Raw genomic sequence first — 21,395 nt, 5'->3', positions numbered from 1 at the left:
CTGCAAAGCACTGCAGAAACGGCGGAGTGGGGTGCTCCTCCCTGTCACCTCCTTTCCATGGACACTTGCTTCCTTCTCTTAGTAAGGTGTTTCTGTTTTCCCTGCTGTCTCCTGGATAGTGGGTTTAGGTTAGCATTCTTCTGCTCTGCTTTAGCTGCCAGCTCCCTGTGGGCAATTAATTGAAAGCAGAGCTTGAGCCACAGTTACACCCTCCCCTCTGCCTCTGCGTGCCAGGCCTGCCCGCCTGAGACCTCCCTCCCGCCTCAGTTCTCCTGTCCTGTTTGCAGTTTGGACCAAGTCTAACACTGAGATGAGGCACATGGTGTGTTCTTAACTCCCCTGCCCAGAGAGTGTCTTCATCTGCCCTGTGATGACCATGTCTGTGCTCTTCCCTCTCTTGGTGCATAGCTTACAGTTTCAAGGTCATCCTTTTCTTCATAGCAGGACCCTGTTTCTGAGGGAGAGAGAGGAGAAAGAGAAGGAGGAGGAGAGAAAAAGGCAGAATCTTGAAATAATTACTGCAATTATTCTCACTTTCAGGACTACTGTTGAAGTTCAAAGCTATTCTGATCCTTAGTCCATCGTGTGTGTTCTGGAAGCTCATTGAGCCTTCCTCCTGCCTGGGGCTCTGGTTCTCTGTGGCATGCTGTGCTGGACTGTTTGATCTCTTTCAGGGGAAACCAGGGCATCCCTCCATCCCCACTGTGAAGTCCTTTATCCAGATGCTGAACACTCCTAGGCCAGGGGTTGCTGTCCTTTTGTCTCCCATGTGACCTCTGCTCTCTGGGAGGTTTGGGGCCAGTCTGTGTGTCTGGGGTACTGGGTATCACCCAGGCTATGCAGGCACTTTCTCACTTTCCTAGCCTCCTCTATTCTTTATGTCCAGCACTTTAATCAAATATATCCTTAGATATTGCTAAATTACCCGCCAAAGTAGCTCTGTTGATGAGTAGGGTGTGGGAAGCCTCCTTCCAACCCCACTCTTTCCAGCTCTGGTGTCATCATGTAAATGCCTGTTGTAGCTCTTCGTTCCAGCTTTGAGTGCCTGCCCTGTGCTGGCTGCTCAGGCGGTGGCCATCCTGCCTCCTGAGCTGGAAAGGGAGACAGACACGTGTCAAGGAGATGGCACAGAGGTAGCTCCCAAACAGAGTGACTTTTCTCCTTATGCCTGCTCCTTGGGTGTGAGACTGCCCTGGAGCTGGTGTGGCTACACTCACAGCCCAGTGTGTGCCCCTTGGAGCATCTGTTCCCTGGATGCAGCAGTGCGCTCGAGTCTGTGGCAGGATCTGGCCAGGTTTCAGCAGCACTAAACACTAAGTCAGCTGCAGAAAAGATCTCCCACAACCCGGCACGTAGCTTTGTGTCTCTGACTAAGGTAGTGGTGGATTCTGTGCTCCTGCTGGTGTTCTCTGGCCAGGCTGACATGGGGTGCTGTGTTTGCTTGAGTGAGTCATGCTGTTGACTTGTGTTGTCCCTGTGGCTGGCTGAGATGGGCTTCTGTGCCAGAAGGAATGTTGGATGCTTTTAGTTAATGGTGTTATTTGGGTTTGCTTTTTTAATCTTGTTCTTTCAGAGGGACATGCTAAAACACTTATGGATGAATAATATAATACTTGGGATTTGCTTTATGATAAACAATCGAAGATAGTGATTCCGATTGTTTCTGAGCTGACGTGGTGAGACTCAGTGAAGTAGGGCTGTATCAGTATTCTGTTATCCTGGCAGCATTTTTATATTTTTATATAAGACAGCATCATATATCCCTGGCCAGCTGCAAACTTGGTATGTAGCCAAGGATGACCTCGAACTCTCAGTCCTCCCGTTCCCACATTCCTTGTGCTGGGATGACAGGCTTGCACCACCACACCGGTCCTCACGTGCCAGGCAAGTGCTCTAACTGAGCCATGTCCGGCCCTTGTTTGTTTTTTGAGACAGTGTATTGCTGTGTACTACAGGGCGACCCTCCTGCCTAAGCCTCTGAGTGCTGGAATCTCTGTCTGTTAACATCAGTTTGTGCATGAGTACTTTTTAATGTTTTTGTGACTTGGGGTGGGAGATTTTAGAAAACCCAAACTGTTTTTCTTCATTGGTTCTTTTGGTCAATGAAAAGCTTTCCTGCTCCATACACTGTGGGTTAACTACACTGTCATTAAAACCTTGGGACCCTTTGGCTCCAAACAACTGAGAAGCCGAAGGACTCCATTCCATTATGTGCCTGATGTTAATAAAAGTTAACTTTAACTTTTAAAGAAGAGCAGCCTCTGCGTGTAAAAAGTGAATAACAATACAGTCATGAGCCACACCAAAATAAACCTAAAAGTGCTTTTCCTGTCTGAATAGTAAAGATAAGCCAGGAGTGAATCCCTACACCACCTCCAGATCACCTCCACCCTAAGAGAGGCCCTGGGCATCTTCCCACTAATTTCTCCCATTTGCCAGCAGAGGGCAGTGTTGGCAGAACCTGCCACCCAGGTTCCCTCAGGGTGAAAGCTGCACTGCTTCCCTGAAAAATGACTTGCTCCACTTCTCAGGGGCCCACACTGTACAGCAGTGTGTTTGTGAGTAGCTCGACCCCTCTGTCTTTATAGCTTCCCTTTGTAGTTTGTCAGATACACTCATATTCTAGTTTTTTCTTTAGGAGCTGGTCTCCATCTCTCTTATGCCCTGTTTGTTAGCAGAGCAGCAGGACTCCCATCAAATTTCCTAGATGATCAGGAACTAGCGCCAGCAGGGTGCCCCTGAAGAAAGTAGTTTGCCACTGGGGTTATCCAGTCTCCGCCAAGACCAGCAGAGCCAACTGTCTTTGTCAAAGCAGCAGCTCTTTACACAGTCTCTCTGCACGGCCCGAGCCTGCTGCAGCAGTTTGAGTGATCGGGTGTGAGGAGGACAAGTAGGTAGGAAATTGGAGTTAGTGACCAGCCTGAAAGATAGGCCAGAGCCAAACAAAGGATGGCTCCAGAGCTGCATTCATCATTCAAGGAATGCTGAGCTTCCCTGAGGCCAGAGGGAGGCCACTGAAGGATGTAGGAAGGGGGGAGAGCTGTTGCCAGAGAGACCAGCAGATAGGGATATAGCTAGCTAGCCTGCTGAAGGAGCCCTGCAGCCCAAGCCAGGTAGAGGAGGCAGGAGTCAGACACAACTCCCGGAGGCCGTGGTGCCACCCTTTGAGGTGCTGGAGGCTGGGGTGCTAGTGAGTCTAATTCTCCCTCTTGTCTTTATGGTCAATCAGAATTAACTCTGGGTGCAGAGCCCTCTCCTAGCTTCAAAAGATTCAGCTGAATTAACAAGACATGTTTAGTCTTGTCCCTAAGAAATATCCCAGCATGCCTCACTGCTTCTCACCTCTTTTCTGAAACACAGTGGAGCCAGTCGTTATTTTCATCTTACATCATCTTTCTGATGATGTGTTTATCACTTAAGGTTGAACATCCTCCCTCCCTCCCTCCCCTGTTCCAATAGGGTCTCTGTAGCTGAGGCTGCTGTAATCTCAGTTCTCTGGCTTTGTTCTCTGGGTTCTAGGATCGTAGGTGTCCACGGCCACACCCAGCTATGTCTAACCTGTCACATTAAGTTGTAGCTCTGCCTAGGATGGGCTTTTCCCTTGGACAGGTCAGTTGGAGGCTTACTGACTTTGTTCTCGTAGATGTAAATAGTGGCAGGCCCCACCTTAGAGTGTGTGCTGGAGAAGTTCACCCACTAACAGCCCCTTCTACTTGATAATTTTCTTTCTGAATTGAATATGTGGTTTAGATGGACTACTTTTCCTCCTTGCTCCTGTCTTCCCCCTTCCATGCTAAGCACATACTCAGAGCTCCAGCAGCTCCTGGTCCCCAGTCCTGTTTGATGTGGTAATACAAACAACTCCTGCCCTGGGGTGCCACTCTGGCTCCTCCACAGAGCCTTCACGGGGCTTTCCACTTCCCTGAGTTGGGTCCACCCACCTGTCCCTGGTGCCTGGCAGCCTTTGCTGTCCTTTGAAGAACACTTTGTTTCAATTTTATGAAATTGTTGGCTGAAATATTTTAAACCTTTGGTGGAATTAATTGTTCTTAACCTGTGCAAACCTCAGCTCTTGTGAAGACCTGATGGGATGGAGCATGCTCGGAGTGCATGGCTCTGGCAGAGCCCGTGGACATCTAACCTGGAAGTGCACACAAGCAATCTTTTCCTAGTGTTCTTTGTAGCGCAGTCCCCAGCTGCAGGCTTTCTGACCGCTGAAAGAGGGAGCGTGTCCAGGCAAGGGAGGCTTCTGATGCTCTAAGCAGCTAAAGGTGGCACCCAGGGCCTTGCAGCCATGTTCATGTTTAGTGTTTACCTGACAGTCTCAGAGGAGCTTGTCACTAAGCTTTTGGAAGAAGAGTCAGCCTCCAGCCATGACTCAGCAGCCTGGGCTTGCTGCGCTGAGTCTTGCATGTGTGACTGCCTGGCTTCTGCTCGGCCTTCTGGTTGGTTCTGCTGGAATTTGAAACAGCACCTTATGTAATGATCTTCCAGCCTTAGTGTTCAGGTGGGTGAGTCTGACCAGAGTCATTGCTTCGGGGAGAAAATTAAGAGGGGTGGAGGCAGTGAAAACCCAGAGTTTCTCAACGAGATCATGTCAAGCTGAGAGCAAGCATCCAGACACATCTGCTAATGATTTTGGGAAACCTGCCTTTCTCCCCGTCACGGCCTGCAGTAGCCATAGATTCCAAGCAGGTGAGGCAGCTTCCAAGTAACAGGGCCAGGTAGTTTAAAAGATCACTCCCTAGAATGAATCCTCCCACCTCATCAACATGTTCACCAAGCCACAGCCAGGAGCATGCATTCCAACCAGAGCACAGATCACGGTGCACAGCTCAAAGAGAAAAAGGCTTCAGCTCCTCAGCACACCCTAAAGAACCAACTGGAGAATACTAGCACCCCATTTATCCCTTGCTATGTGTTTCCCATACACCTCAGAGAGCCTCTTCTCTGGGATCTTGTAGTTGGGATAAAGTCAGAGGCCTCTAAGGGCCAGCCTTCACTCTGCCACTTCAGAAGACTCAGCTGAGCACCTGTGTGTGCTGCTGGGTACCAGGTACTGCACAAGGTGAAAGGAATGCTTGGTGAATAGAACAAGGTCCTTGTCCTGGGGTTGCTGACAGTCCTGGCAGAGACAGGAGAATCAGCTACAAGCTTGGAATAGTGGGGTAAATGCTGTTCGAGAGGTGAGCACCAGGCACGAGAGCAGCCTGTCATGTGTAGTTGGAATAGCATCTGCTCTAGGCAGACAGGTGGCATGCGTGGGACACTGAGTGGCAGCCATTGTGATGCAGGTGCTCTAGAGAGGAAGCACCAGAGGGCTCCTCCCTTAAAAGACCTTAAAAGCTCAGTGGCTGCCAGAACCTCCACAATTCAAAAGACTTTTTCAATCCCAGGGATCCTGGTCAGCAGCATGGTACTGCACAGCAGGGGCCAGCTCAGAGGCTCTGCTGCTTTAATCATCACCTTCAGCTCCCAGGTCCTCTAGAACACCTCTGTCAGCCCACCAGATCCCCAACCCAAAGACAAGCCTCTGGTCAGACGCAACTGACCAGGACTGACTTCTCATCCATGTTTTTTTTTTTTTTTTCTCTTGCAGGTGTGAAGAAGTCTGTGATTTATAGTTCACGGAAACTGAACAAAATGTGGAAAGGGTGGATGAAAGAATCGTCCTGACTTGACTGATGTTGTGTTATGTGTAGATTATGAATAAATGGCTCCATGCTTTTTCACAGAGCTGCTTGTCATTGTGGCCGGCTGCTTGAAATTGAAGAGACCAAGGTATACATCATGCTTGGTAGGGTTTGGTTTGGTTGGTTTTTCGGTCTTTATTAGACAGGGTCTGACTTTGTAGCCCTGCCTGGCCTCAAACTCACAGAGATCCTCCTGCCTCCTGAAGCTGGGATTAAAAGGTGCAAGCCATGATGATGCTTGGCTGTGCTTTTTTTTTTTTTTTTTTTTTTTAATTAACTGTCAGACACTAACTCAGGTGCAACTCAGCACATAAGAGGATTCTGTATCCCAAGAAAAGTCCTCTAGGTACAGAGTTGTGAGTACGTTTTGTGATCCATGATGGACAAGAGGTTCTGACTTTGAGGACACAAAGTTGGGCATGACAGGAGCCACTGCTTTTGAACTTGGAGCCTGGAAAGTCTACAAGGTGCATAAGCTGGCTTCTCTTCTAATGCCCTGCTCCCCATCCGCATGGTGAGGCTTTTGTTTTTGTTTTTGTCTTTTCAGTTTATTGTTTGGTTTGGTTTGGTTTTGGGATTTTGTTTTGTTTTGACCTGTTTATATGAAAGTGTGTAGCAGACTGACTTTTGGGTGCAAAGCCCAAAATGACCCTTTGCAGATTCTGCCAGCTGTACTGAGACTCGTATGCACCAAGGACCCAGCAACATGGGACAGACTGATTGACCCTGCTTTCTTTTTTCTCCTCTCTCTGCCCTTTGTTGTGTTAGCTCCTCTAAGGCTGGCTCCAGTCACTTCCATCTCTCTCTCTCTCTTTCTTTCTTTCTCTCTTTCTTTCTTTCTTTCTTTCTTTCTTTCTTTCCTTCTTTCCTTCTCCTCCTTCTTCTCCTTCTTCTGATTTATTTATTTATTTTATTTATATGAGTACACCATTGCTCTCTTCAGACACACCAGAAGAGGGCATTGGACCCCATTACAAATGGTTGTAAGCCACCATGTGGTTGCTGGGAATTGAACGCAGGACCTCTGGAAGAGCAGACGGTGCTCTTAACTTCTGAGCCATCTCTCCAGCCCCACCATCATATTCTTGTATCATGTAATCAGAGATCTTCTTCCCCCAGATCTGATATAACCCCTGCTGTTTATAAGACAGAGAGGACTACCCCATATCCGATAAAGCCTTTCTGTTCCATGGTAAGTTCTGTGCAAAGCAGCTACTCAGTGCAGCTTGAGACATCAGGTTCATTTGTCAGATGTGGAATCAGGTCTCCTGAGAGGAAAATGTAGCCTGGGGTCATGACACAGCTGAGTACCAGCTTGGATGTTAGCCCTCCTCGCCTCTGGTCTTCTGTCCCCTGCCTTCTCTCATACAACCTGCAGCTTTTACAAGTCTTGAGCATGTGCACCTTCCTTTCCTTCTGCACTGGATTCTTGCCTGTTCCTCTGTGCACTCCTAGCAGCAGATTTGTGTCTTAAGTTGGGAGTCACTAGGTATATAGCAGGAATATAGGATGGAAAACGAGGCATGGTGTGAGGAGCATGCCCGGGTAGGAAGTCTGGAAGAGAGAGGGCTGGCTTTCCTCAAGTCCCTGCAATCTTCTGTGTGTTAGTACTGCTATCAATACTGGCCAAAGGGTGGAGCCAGCTTCATCAGCTCGTACCTAAGCTGCTCACCTTCCACAGGAGGCAGCTTCCTCCTAGGCTCAGCTGGCAGAACTAGAGGAGCCTCCTAAATGTGAGCAGAGGAGGAAGGACACCAGGAAACAGTTACATCACCCACCACACTGTCTTATCTGTTCCATCAAACCTCAGGGGCTTTGTTACCTTGTCCTTTCTACCTCAGTACTATTCCCTTTGCTCAATACTTCAGGGCTCACCCTTGGTTCTGATGTATATTCTGACGACATAGGTTTTCTGCCTTAGAATTCATCTCCTTGCACCCTAAATTAGCAGCCTGTGTCATATACTTAGTGCTCTAGGTTGGCTTCCAATTGCTGAGATAGAAGACCGTGACCAAAAGCAACTTGAGGAGGAAAAGGTTTATTGCAGCTTGTAGTCCGTCATCCAGGAAAGCCAGGACAGGAACTGGAGACAGGAACTGAAGCAGAGGACCTGGAGAAGTGCTGCATCCTGTATAGCTCCTGTGGCTTACGCAGCCTGATTTCTTATAGCACCCAGCACCCCATGCTCAGAGGTGGCACTACCCATAGAAGGATAGGCTCTCCCATATCCTCAATCAAGAAAGCATCCTGCAGACTTGCCTACAGGCCAATCTGGTGGAGGTATTTTCTCATTCGAAGTTTTCTCTTCCCAGAGACCTTGGTTTGTGTCAAGTTGAAAGAATTATCCAGCACATTAAGACTTTAGGCAAGTTGTTTAGTCTCTGTGAATAGGGATGGTGTTACTGTTCCTTCAGGTGATCTCTGTCACTCATGTTTGCACCATAAGCCCATAATTTTCTTTCGTTCAATGGTGGTCACTGCCATCGTCTTCTTGTATCATGTCATCAAAGATCCCCCCGCCCCACCCCCATCTGATATAACCCCTGCTGTTTATAAGACACAGAGAGAACCTCCCTCAGGCTAGTCAGCACCCTCCATTTTAGCTCTGTTGCATCTTCTACCCCATATCCGATAAAGCCTTTCTGTTCCATGGTAAGTTCTGTGCAAAGCAGCCACTCAGTGCAGCTTGAGACATCAGGTTTATTTGTCAGATGTGGAATCAGGTCTCCTGAGAGGAAGATGTAGCCTGGGGTCATGACACAGCTGAGTAACAGCTTGGATGTCAGTCCTCGCCTCTGGTCTTCTGTCCCCTGCCTTTTCTCATACAACCTGCAGCTTTTACAAGTCTTCCTTTCCTTCTGCACTGGATTCTTGCCTGTTCCTCTGTGCACTCCTAGCAGCAGATTTGTGTCTAAGTTGGGAGTCACTAGGTATATAGCAGGAATATAGGATGGAAAACGAGGCATGGTGTGAGGAACATGCCCGGGTAGGAAGTCCCTTCTCAACCTGAGACAGGCCCAGCTTTGCCCTTCACAGCTGTGTCCTGGGTGTTCACTCTGGGCCGCCCCAGTGTGTGTGTCCATAATATTGTCATCGGCATATCAATCTGCCCAGGTTGGTGTCAGAATTAAATGTGATGGCATCTGTAAAGCACCTAGCATGCCTCATAGCATACAGTAGATCTACAGGTGTCTGTTAGTATATTTGGATGGTGATTTTCCATAATATAACCACAGATAAAACCAGATGTATCTGTCAGAGTCTTGTCAAGAAAGGAAAAATTTCTTAGGTGTATTGAATAGAGTTTAATACTAGTTCCCAGACATTGGGACGGGTAGTAAACAAAAGAGAGGGTACTTCGGAGAAGGAAAGAGATGACATGCAGAAGGCCAGGGAGCTGCTGGTACCCCTGGGTTAGAACCTACAGGCCCATGACTGCTGCTGTGTTGCCTGTAGTGGTTTCAAATGTTCGTTAACGCTGGCCCTCCTCCCACCAGTAGGCGGGGTCTAATTCTTCCTTGAATATGAGCTGGCTTTAGTGACTTCCTTCTAACAGAATACAGCAAACAAGATGTTAATGTGATCTCAGAGGCCAGGGCCTAAACATTAGCACAGCTTCCTTGGCTCTCCAGATACCTACTCCTAGAACCAAAGTGCCACACACCACCATTTAAAGGGCCAAATGTGTTTGATCTGACAGGTAAATGAGTGAGCAAAGCTTTGTGGTACTCCAGCCTGGCCTCTCTGCCTAGCTAGGCCCAGTCAACTCCTTGGTTGGCTGAGTATGCAAATGAATATTGTTCAGAGTAGTTTGCTTGAGACCTGTATGCCAGGTTAGACAAAGGGGACGATGTCCTTCCACTGCCAGATGCCATTTGGCAGCCACCACCTGCCGCCATGGGAGTCAGGCCAGGCTCCTTTCTCTTCCTCCTACCTCCCACACTGTGTCCTCAGTGGGTAAAACCTGATGGAAAGCTGACTGCTGAGAGCCTGAGGAGTGGAATTTGCAGGCCCTGATCCCAGCAGAGCAGAAGAGAGTAGAGAGGATGGGTATGAAGCAGGCTCACCAGATAGCACCTAGGCCAGCCCTCCTGGCTGGACTCAGCATCTGCTGTACCCTGCATTCCACATGGGGACATCTGTCCAGCAACCACAAGGAAAACGTACTCAAGCTGGCCAAAAGGAGCAGACATGTAGTCCTTAAAGCTCTCCCACCCCGCTCTGGCGATAGTGACCCTCTAAAATCACAACCCTAGATGGATACTTCTGCTTCTGGTGGCCAACGTCCACACTCACTGTAGAGAACAGCCGGTGAAAACAAGTGCTTTCATGAGCGCCTTTCTTCATTCTGCGTGTGTGTTTCTGCCATCCTCAGCCTGTGCTTCAGTGGGACAGAGTCTTTGGTCTGTGGGAGGGACCCTAGCCCTCAGACCGAAGAGCTGTCCTTTGTAGTCTTGCCACTGAACTCGCCATCAGAGACTACTGTTGAGCAGTGGGCCTGATGCGTGCTTGGCTTTCAAAGCGTTGCTCATGTTAGCCCTCACCCTGTAAGACAGGTGCTGTTCTGTTCTGATGACAACGCGGAACTCAGACTCAGCTGTTAGGTAACTCGCACTCAGAGCCAGTCACATGATAGACTCATGATAGGCACATGATAGCTCAGAGCTAACTCCATTGAACGGTGTGATTCCAGCTGCTGCCTTAGCTGCCATGTATCTTGGTTGAACAAGCAGAAGGACTCTGAACAGTGTAACTCTTGGTGTTAACTTCTACAAGGTACCTGCTTCTTAGAGTTACAGATCCTTTACTCCCTCCACTAAAGAAGTTGTTGCCCTCATTTTTTGTAGAATTCCCTAAAACACTGCTTCAGAAGTCACAAAGCCATTGCAAGTAGTCTGTGTCCCCAAAGATCCTATCTTTCCATGTTGATCCTGTGGATGGATTGACTCTGGTTAGGAAGCACTACCCTGGGTTTGATTCTCAGCGCTAACATGAGACACCTCACAACCTTGTGTAACTACAGTTCTAGGGGATTCAGTGCCCTCTTCTGGCCTCTGCAGGAACTGTACGTGTGTGTGTGTGTGTGTATACACAGGAAAAATAATTTTTAGAAGATTTATTTTTAAATGTGTGTGTGGTGTGTGGGTTCCTGGGAGACCAGAGGTGTTGGATCCTCCTAGAAGTGTGAGTCACCTCACGTGGGTGCTGGGAACTGAACTCGGGTCCCCTGAAAGTAGTACATACTCTTAACTACTGAGCTCTCTTTCCAGACCATCAAAAGTAAATGCTAAAAGAGAGAAAAGGATAAATTAGCAATTGAGAAAGACACCGGACATGCACCTCTGGCCTCCCCACATGTGTGCATACGTAGCACATGTATACATACATATTAATTTAAAGTTTTTAAATAGGGGCTGGAGAGATGGCTCTACAGTTAAGAGCACTTGCTGCTCTCAGAGGGCCTGGGTTCGTTTCTCAGTACGATGACCCACAGCCACCTGTAATGCCAGCTCCAGTGCATCCGATGACCTCGTCAGCTCTCCAGGCACTGTGTGCACGTGGTTCATATTACACATTCCGGCATAGGCAAAGGATGATACTTTTTACATTTTTAAATAGCAAAATTACCTAGCACTCAGAGGAGGCTGATAAGACCTCTGTCTTTTCTTTTCCTCAGCCATCAAGGAAGTCAGTTTCCTTCGAGTCTGTTGCAGGGCTGCAAACGGGAGCAGCAGTCTCATAGCAAGGCTCTAAATTCAGTTCTGCCTGACTCAAAGCCCTCCTCTCCCACCACGTGAAGCCTCTGGGTCTCACCTTCACAGTGTGGTCCCTCCTCTCCGAGTTTGCCCAGGTGCAGTCTTCTGCAGCTGTTTTCCATTGGTGTCCACAATATAAGAATGCTTGGTGTGTTTCCTTCCATTGGCTACTTCCTTCTGATATCAAGGCTGTACAAAGTTCAGCCAAAGGCTGCCTAGGATGCAACTCAGTGGCCATTTATGGATGTCCTATTATGTCTAAAGCTACTGAACCCATAGGCTGTCTTTCAGACTCATAGATGTGGAGGCCCTGGACTCTAAAACAACCTACCTATGTGCTGAGGGGCTATTACCACTTAGTAGTGTGGAGATGCCATGGGTTCCATCCCCAGCATCTCTCCTCCCACAATTCTAGTTGAATTTGTTGTTGTTGTTGTTGTTGTTGTTGTTGTTGTTGTTTTACTTGCTTGACTAAATGAAAGACTGACCCCCATCATTCCTCATAGTGTCTTGTGAGGGCAGGATCTTACACCTTTTCCCCCAAACCAACACTGACTAGTGGCTTTAGAATGAGCCACTTTGAGGAGATCATGTATGGCCTGTCAGAATTAATAAGGGATGTTAAAAACAGTGAGACACCCTCCCTTTGCAGGCAAGGCAGGCCACTCACAGAATGTGACATCCAAGGCCTCAGCTGTTGACAGCCTGTAGCAAACCCATGTCTCTTCTTCCTTCACCCCCCTTTAACTTCCCCTTCAGTTTTGCCTCCTCAGCACATAGGTAGGTTGTTAGAGTCCAGGGCCTCCACATCTGAGTCTGAAAGACAGCCTATGGGTTCAGTAGTTTTAGACATAAAAGGTCATCCATAAATGTAACTCCTCCCTTTAGCCCCTCACTGTCCTCAACCAATCCCTGTGGAACTAGTCCATGAGTGAGCTACAGATATGAGAAAGTCAGCATTGTAGGCCACAGTGGTTGTGTAGAAGTCAATGGCAGGATGAGGAATGGAGGAGACTCTAAGGCAGTGGTTCTTATGAATCGCAATGTAAATATCTGGAATGTGACACCAGAGCAGGTCGCAACCCACAGGCTGAGAGCCACCAGAAAGGAGAGTGCTCCACCTGGTTTCAGTTAAGTGTCTGTTAATTAAAAAGCCACTAGTCAGTGTTGGTTTTGGGGAAAGGGTATAAGATCCTGCTTTCACAGACACTATGAGGAATGATGGGGGTCAATCTTTCATTTAGTCAAGTAAGTAACAAAAACAACAAATTCAACCAGGTATGGTGGCACAGGCCTTTAATCTGTTACTCCAGAGGCAGGCAGGCAGACAGGCAGATCTCTGTGAGTTCAAGGCTAGCCTGTTCTACATAGCATGTTCCAGGCCAGCTAGAGCTGCACAGTGAGACCCTCTCTCCCCCCCCCCCCCCAGCCCCAAAGCAAAATTTAATGGTGTGATAGGGTCTGGAGGCTTGGAGCATTGATCCCAACTGTAATGATCTTACAGTGCAGAAAGTAGTCACGTGGGTAAATTATGGATTCTGCTTCTCTATAAGTGCTTAATTGTAGGAGTAATTATAGGGTGCTATGGAGTTTCATCAAAGCAATGGCAAACCCTGGCTGAGCCATTACTGTATGTCAGATACTGTCCTAAGGACCTTCCACACACACTTAATCCTCACCGCAGCCTTATGTAATAAGACTTTTTATCTCCTTTCTGCATGAGGCAACAGAGGCCCAGAGATGTAAGATCTTGTGTACAGCGTTGCAGGCAACACACAGCAGCCAGGATTCAAAACCGGGCTATCCTGTTCCAAGCCCTTTCTCTTTCATCCTCTTGGTTAAAGCACTTTTAATCACGTACTGTTTTAGTCAGGAGGGGAAAAGCTGGTGATGCCTTCCCATTGCCATAAGAACAAGAAGTTGTCCAGAGGAGAGCAAATCATCCCAGGCATAGGGTGAGGGCATTCAGAAGCTCTGTATATGGAGAAGAAGGGATTTAGGAACCGATAGGCCAAAGATGAATAAAGTAGAAGGCGATTCTGTTCAGTTCAGGAGCAGGGCTGTGACAGGCCCAGTCAGGAAAGGCCTTACAGGGCCTGGGAGGAGGTTGAGCCTGATCCCCAGGGCAGTGAAATGTTTCCAGGAAGACTCCAGCATGTAGATAGGAGAGCCAAGGTTACATTTATTAAATGCACCGGGAAGGGAGCAGGCAAAGTCCTCAGCGTGGTGCCCAGAGGTCACAAGAGACCTACAGGGTGAGGGTGTGTTTGTGCCTGGTGCTTTCCCGGGACAGCCTGTTGCCTCTTGCAATGGCTTTATTCCTGTGAGAGGAGTGAGTTTCCTCCCTGACTGCCCTCAGGCTTGGCCTCATGAGTTCATGTTGACCGTGGCTGTTCATAGTACCCTCATCCACAGTAGTTAAATTAAAAAGTGATCCCGTGTATCGCATCCAGCGTATCTATAAATTAATGAATGTCATACAATGGGATGGTAGTCAGCAACAACCAAAAAGAAGAAACAGGCTGAGGAGATGGCTCAGCCAGGAAGCCAGTAACGTGCTTGTCGCACAAGCCTGTGAACCTGAGTTCAATCTTCAGAAAAAAAAAAAAAAAAAGCCAGGCACAGCAGTGTGTGCCTATGATCTTAGCACTGTGGAGGTGGAGACAGGATGACCCCTGGGGCTTGTGGCCAGCCAGTCTAGCTGAATTGGTGAACTCCAGTTTTATGGGATAGGTTCTCAGAAAACAAGGTGGGAAGGCTGAGGAGGCAGCCCAGTGGGTAAAGTGCCAGCTGCACAGCACAGGGAGCTTAGCTTGTGTCCCAGAACCCACATGAAAGCAGAGCATGGCTCTGTAACCCCAGCCTGGGGAGCATGAGGACATGAGGATCCCCAGAGCTCACTGGGCAGGCCAGTCAGTGAATTTCTCCTTAGTTCAGGGTTTTGTTTTAGATTCGGAAGCCAGAGCTGCCTCTCCTCATGAAGCAAAGCTGAATTTGAAATATGTGTGCATGTATGTCTGTGTATGCACACATCTATTCAGACAGACACATATACATAATTAAAATCTTAAAAATAGCATCTTATTAATTTACTGTCTGTATGTGTGCAGGCATGCTCCCAGATCAGAGGACAATTTGAGACACTCCAGTTTCTTCTACCACATGGGTCCCAGGGAACAAATTCCAGTCATCTGGGATCTGTGGCTAGTGCCTCTACCTGCTGAGCCCTGGGTTTTTTTTTTTTTTTTTAAGGTCTTTCTTTTCTTTTTTGGCTTTTTGAGACAGGGTTTCTCCATATAGCCTTGGCTGTCCTGTAGCTCAGGCTGGTTTTGAACTCACAGAGATCTATCCCAAGTGCTGGGATTTAAGGTATGTGTCACCACCACCACCTGGCTCCAAAACTGAATTTTAAGACACAGACAAGAGCTGGGCACATGTGCAAAAATGCCTGGTCCCACCCACTGTCTCTATGACTCTGCCAGAAGATAGGACCCATCAGCCATCCCCAGAGCTGGCAGTGCGCTGGGGGATGAAAGGTAGGTCAGAAGCAATTGCTGAGATCTGCATGTCTATGGAACTCGAGTACAGTGGGTGGAGGGACAGGACAGAAATGGCAGCTGTATGACATCTAACCTTCACTCACTTGAATGTTGAATGGAAGATTCCCACCTACCTTTATAGAAACAGTAGGATTTCTGAAGCTTCAAGTTTTAAGAGGTCATCTATCATGATCGTACATGGTCCTCTCTTGCTGCAGATGTATAGCAGTCATCTGGCAAGAGACCCACAGACCTAGGCATCCTCCTCAGTGGGACTAAGAAGTCCCCATCCGTTCTTCCCTGGAGGGCGGCAGACCACAGTGGTATGCTGAGGCCCTGGGCACTGGTAGGTTCCTGGGGAAACAGACTCTGAGGATGGGATTCACTTGAAGACGCTTACTGGGGAGACTCATAAGACTAACACCTGGGAGAAGATGAGGGCAGCAGATGTGCCTACGCTGGGCTCAAGTCCTCAAAAGTCACAGGTGGGAGAGCCGACTGCACCAGGCCTGTGCTTTAGGTAAGTGTCCTCACATGTCTCTGTATTAAAGACTTGTTATCAGTCTGTGCCACTGAGTGGGGTGGCCTTAGGAGGAGGAGCCTAGTGAAGGGTCATTGGGAACAGCAATAAAAGAGATTGGGGGGGGGGGGGGGCAGTTCCTTGTCTCTTTTTGCTTCACCATGAGGTGAGCATATTGGCTCAACGTGACACTGCACCACAGGCTTAGAACATGCCACCCCACCACAGGCTCAAAAGCAAAGGGGCTTATTGAGTATGAATTGAAGCCTCCAAAACAGCCAAAATAAGCCCTTTCATATGTACATTAATTGACTCTCAGGTATGTTGCCATAGTTCTTGAAAGCTTACAAATGTAGACAGCCTTTGAGAAGTTGGTCCCAAATTGATGTTGCCATAGTTCTTGAAAGCTTACAAATGTAGACAGCCTTTGAGAAGTTGGTCCCAAATTGAGGCAAAGTGGGACCCTTTATATGACACTATCCAGACTATCAGAGCTGAAGGCTTGAGCTTGGCGGGTGACTTCCTTCAAATGTTACCATTTTCACAGTAGGACCCAGCTGTGAGCCATTGGAGTCGGGAGTCTTGGCAGCTGAAGGAACAGGGAATGCCTGCCCTTTTCTAGAGAGGAAATCTCAATGGTGCTGAAGTCAGAAAGCCTTCTGGACTTTTTCTTTAATGGTTGGAAAACCTTGGTGCCTCTGTGATGCAGGCGAAACATCCCAAGAGCCATTTTCCAACCTTCTTTCCTAGGTGTCATAAAACAGTATGGCATTGAGGCGAGCCGTACTCGGGGTTCGGTGTGTTCTCTGTTTGAGCGCCTGCCGTGAATGCCTTGGCTTTCCTGGATGATGGACCATAACCCGTGACAACAGAAAAGTGAGCTGTAACACATGTTCTAGTTCTTTCTCTGACTGTGGGAGGTATCTTTCTTAATTCAAAGATTATTTTAAAGTTTCCTTTGTGGGAGTAACAGCTGTGTGGTTAGAATTTCAGAACTATTTCCAAATATGAAACTATTGGAAACAGAAACCCGAATTTGTTGAGAGGTGGGCCAGGCCAGTTCAGCAGGTGGGGGAGGTGGGAAGCTTGTGTTTGCCATGCTTTTTTTTGGGGGGGGGGGGAACCGAAGCTACAGCTCACATGTGCAGCGATGGCAGTGCTTTGGTTTAATCAGAACAACAAGCATATGTTTTGCAGATATTTTTATTCAAGACCAAAAAAAAAAAAAAAGCATCTGGCCTTTTCCCAATAACGTGAAGGTTTAACTTGTTTCTAAGTGTGAAATGCTCCTAAAAAATATATAGTCACCCAGGGAGGATAAATGACATCTATATAAAAATGCCATCTTGAAACCTACGGCTTTTTATGATGTCTAAAACAGGGTTTGAGGCAGAGCATAGTGGTTTTAATCCCAGCTCTGAGTTCAAGGCCAGCCTGTTCTACAAAGTGAGTTCAAAGCCAGCCTAGGCTACACAGAGAGACAACTGTCTCAAAAGCAAGCAAACAAACAACAAATTCAGGTATGTGCCTGCACATACTTGCTACATAAGTACCATGTGCTAACAGATTAGAGCGCCAGACTCTTCCCCTCTCCGTATTCCTCCTTCCCCTCCCCCTTCTCCTCCCTCTGGGTTTGCCCTGGGACCCAGTTTGCTAGTTGTCTCACTTCTGCCAGGCCACTTCAACTGTGCTTCAGTTACACCATCTGTCTCTCATTATCTACAAGCAATTGCTTCTAGGGCCTCAGAGACACCGAACCCTGAAGGTGCTCCTGTTGCACAGACCCTGTGAGCATCCTCCAACATGCTTTATGTCGTCTAGGTTTCTCAGAATGCCTAATTCAATGTGTAGGCTGTGTGAATGCCTATGACACATTACTTAGGGAATAAAGAGAAGGAAAAGGGCCACAGATCTTCAGTACAGAGACATTAGGCTTCCCCGTGAACATGGGACAGTGCGTGGTTGGGTGACTCTGGAAGCAGATGGTCTCACCAAGCTGGAACATGTGGCTGTTTGGCAGATGGTTACATAGGTACATAGGATTCTGCAGCCTCGCCTTCAGTTTCCCCTTCCTCCCTGTTAACAGGAGAGCACATTGCTACCATAGCCATTCAAACTAGCATCTGAATTCGGCTCTTCTCTTCCCGAAGCAAAGCCGCAGCTGTCCTACACTACTGCAGTTCAAGCTCACTCTCCACCTCAGTGAGTTCCACAGGCCTCAGTGGGTAGTCAGAACTCAGCTCAAATCCTAGCCTATTGCTCTTGAGAGGAATAGCCCTAAGAGGCCTTTATCCTCTAGGAAGTTGCCTTTCTTCTTCTGGAAGATGAGGGTAGCATCTACCACCTGGGTTGGCTTGAGTCTCAAATAACTGCCATAGTATTTTATCCATCCTAAAGAGTGTCGATGTTGTCTTGTCTTTGATAAAGCCACACGATTATGAGCTTGTGTCTTACAATGAGGAGAATGCTGGACGTGGGAGACCTGCCACACTGGTACCTCATGGCAGTCACAGCCTGCTCCTTACAGCAGCCCAGGGGGAGGCTGTCGTTGATGTTTCCATTCTGCAATCGCCTCGCTGCGCCTCGTAGGCTTAAGTTCAAGTTTCCATTCGCCACTTACTGCGTGGCCTTGGGGATTTCATCTTCCCTAATGACTGTGCTCAGTTTTCTCTGTGAAGCTGTAGTCTCCTTACGCCTGACACCACCTAGGAGCCCCTCCCCTCCTGTTTGAAAACTCAAACACCTTAGAGCTACATTGACTCTGGAAAAAAAGAAGAAAATAAAAAAAGAAAGCTCAAGTGGTTCTTTGCCTTATTAAGATATGATTGACAGGACAGGAGAGACATCGGGGTTAAGAGCCTGTACTGTTCTTACAGAGCCCCTGAGTTCAGTGCCCAGCATACGGGTTGGGAGGCTTACAGCTACCTGTGCTCCAGAACGTCTAATGCCATCTGGGGACCTGTGCTCATGTGTACATTCCCACATGGATATTCATACGAATGCGAGCACACATGCACACATGTACTCACACACGTATGTGTGCACACACACACATGAGGAGAGGGAGAGGGAGAGGGAGAAAGGGGTTATGTCAGTGATGCTTTGAATGCCTTTGTTTCATGCCCACTGTGATTCAGTCTGTTCAATCAGATGTCCGAGATCTTGCTCACAATTGGGTCATAGTAAGTCATTAGTAAACCAAACCTGAGACAAGTCACCTCCACCATATTAGTGTGACTTTCTATAAAACCCCTCAACATACACACCTCTCAGAATTCATTTACAGAATGGGAAATGGCTCAGTCTTAAAGGTCTCTTGTACAGCATAGGAACTGAGGCCTGATTTTTCCAGAACCCATAGTTTAAACAACAACAAAGTTGTGGCTGGGCATGATAACACACCCCTTTAATTCCAGCACTTGGGAGGTCTAGGCAGGTGAATCAATCTCTGAGTTTGAGGCTAGCCTGGTCTATATAGTACTAGGCCAGCCAGGGCTACATAGTGAGATGCTATCTCAAAACAAAAAGCCAGGTCCTGCAGCATGTACCTGTCTGTAATCTGGGGATCCTTAGGCTCTCAGGTGAACTGGCCTAATTGAATCACCAGCTCCAAGGTTCAGCGGGATCCTGTGTCTCAACAAAAAAGAGAAAGAGAAATGGAGCAAGACACACGACATGGACCTTGACCTTCACAAGCATGCATACAAGCACACACATGCACACAGATATTCAAGTGTGCACACACATGTACACAGACACACAAGTGCCCACATACATGCACATAGGCACACACACATATGCAGGCACACACACATATGCAGGCACACACATGCACACAAACATGTGCAGGAATGTGAACATACACACAGACCAAAAAAACATGACACACACACACACTCATAAGAATATACACACACGCCTGGCGGTGGTGGCGCATGCCTTTAATCCCAGCACTTGGGAGGCAGAGGCAGGCAGATTTCTGAGTTCGAGGCCAGCCTGGTCTACAGAGTGAGAGTGAGTTCCAGGACAGCCAGGGCTACACAGAGAAACCCTGTCTCGGAAAAAAAAAAAAAAAAAAAAAAAAAAAAGAATATACACACAGATAAACTGACAGAAAAATGTGTGGGTTTGTATACAGCTGTTGGAATTGAATGGACAGGCCTGCCCCTTCTTGATGAAAGCATAACTGTCCTGAGAAACACATCTGTAGGGCAAGTTGTTCATAAGGGAATTGGAAAGCACCAGGATGGAGTCAGGAATGTGACAGAGATGAAGAGCATGCTGGGAGCTCAAAGCCTGGGACTAATATAATGGCTGAACAATGGTTATTTAGTGACCGCCATCATAGCTTCAACTATGTCTGAAGGTTTTTGTTCCCCCAAATTCCCATGTTGAAATCCTTGTCCTTGAGATAACAGCATTTAGAGATGGGCTATGGGCTGGAGAAGAGATGGCTCAGTTCACAATTGCTTGTAACTCTAGCTGCAGGGGATCTGATAACCTCTTTGACTTCTGTGGGTGCTGTACTCACACCTACCCCCTAACACACACATAAATTTTTAAAAAATTAAGTCTTTATAAAAAGAGGGTCTCTGAGGAGGCTTTGGGGAGGAGATTAGTCCTTTATAGGAGACCTGACACACTTCTGCCATTGTGAGGAGGTGAGCCTCACCAGACACCAAGGCTTCCAGAACTATGGGGCGGGGGGGGGGGGGGGGGGGGGGGAGGGGTGTGGAATGTGTTTTTATTGTTTTTAAGCCATTCTGTTACAGCATTTTCTTAAAACAGCCACATGGATGAATATAAAACTTCAAAGGGAGAGTGGTAAGGTCAGGCTCAGGGCACATCTAATGTCTGGAGACTACAGGTTCTAGTGGTGGGACAGTGGCATGTGGCCATTCTATGGAAAACACTCCCTCTCTACTCTTGATACAGCTGGCAAGTCCTGTGCCAGCCTTACCTTCCAGTTACCAGCTTCTCGTCCTTCACTGTTGCTCTTGGAAGGAGGAGGATGGTGGGCCTGGTCTGTTAGGCCGGTTCTGAGGTGAGCATTCTCCTCAGACAAAAAGGCTGTTGTACCTGCCGGGTCTCTGTGCCTTCCAAGCTGCTAAGAGAGCTCTCCCTGGCCCTGTTTTCTCCAGGAAGTTCCCTGCCTGTGCACGGAGCACCCATCTAATCAAAGCAGGAGGTGCCCCAACCTGTTTTAAGTGTCTACTTAGCCGTGAACACACCAGTGGGTTTCGTGTTTCTGCTTAATTAAATATGTATGCTGTTGTAAACTGAGAAAAATTACAGCCATAAGCACACTGGTGCTTGAGAAAACAAGCCGGTGAGCTGGCCAGGACCATGTTTACAAGTGTCTCTCTATCGGCCAGTGGTTTGGGTCATCGAAGGAAACATCAAATCGGCACTAGCCGTTTGCTTTTGTATGTGGGTTTTGTTGTTGTTTAAGAATTTTATTATTTATTTTGTTGAGAGTATGTGTATGGTATATGTACACACTTGTGAGGCCCTGGGTGTGAAGGCCAGAGGAAGACAGGGGTCCCACTCTATTGCTGTCCACTGTATTCCTTCAAGCCAGGGTCTCTCACTGAACCTAGATCTAGGCTAGCAGCCAGCAAGCCTCAGTGGTTTTCCCTTCTTTGTCCCCTGCAGCCCTGGGGTTATATGCCCATGCAAAGACATGTCTACCTTTTACATGGGTCTGGATATTTATCCAGGCTCTCAGGCTCTCTTACCTGCTGAGCCAACTCACTTCCACAGCCTTCTGTTTGTCCTGTTATTTGTTGATTTTTTTTTTTTTAAAGCAAATATGTTTAGGAAACTTCAGAGTCACAAAGCCAGAGGTTTGAGTCACAAGCCTTAGCTTTGTGACACTTAGTCCTAG

General features: G+C 47.7%; 1 protein-coding gene across 4 annotated transcripts in view; it reads left to right on the top strand.

Annotated features, from left to right (window-relative positions):
- Nucleotides 1–5,736, top strand: part of Tamm41 (TAM41 mitochondrial translocator assembly and maintenance homolog) — a 30,344-nt gene extending 24,608 nt beyond the window's left edge. For all 4 annotated transcript variants that reach the window (XM_034511268.2, XM_076940295.1, XM_076940296.1 and 1 more), the window contains one exon: nucleotides 5,600–5,736. In XM_034511268.2, coding sequence (XP_034367159.1) covers nucleotides 5,600–5,676 — 77 coding nt within the window. In that variant the 3' untranslated portion in view covers nucleotides 5,677–5,736. The remainder of the gene's footprint in view (nucleotides 1–5,599) is intronic.
- The last annotated feature ends 15,659 nt before the right edge of the window (nucleotides 5,737–21,395 follow it).

This window comes from Arvicanthis niloticus, chromosome 9 (assembly GCF_011762505.2).
Source record: "Arvicanthis niloticus isolate mArvNil1 chromosome 9, mArvNil1.pat.X, whole genome shotgun sequence".
NCBI classification, from domain to species: Eukaryota; Metazoa; Chordata; class Mammalia; order Rodentia; family Muridae; genus Arvicanthis; species Arvicanthis niloticus.
The sequence above is the reverse complement of the archived record's forward strand: the minus strand, read 5'-3'. Positions and strand labels throughout refer to the sequence as shown.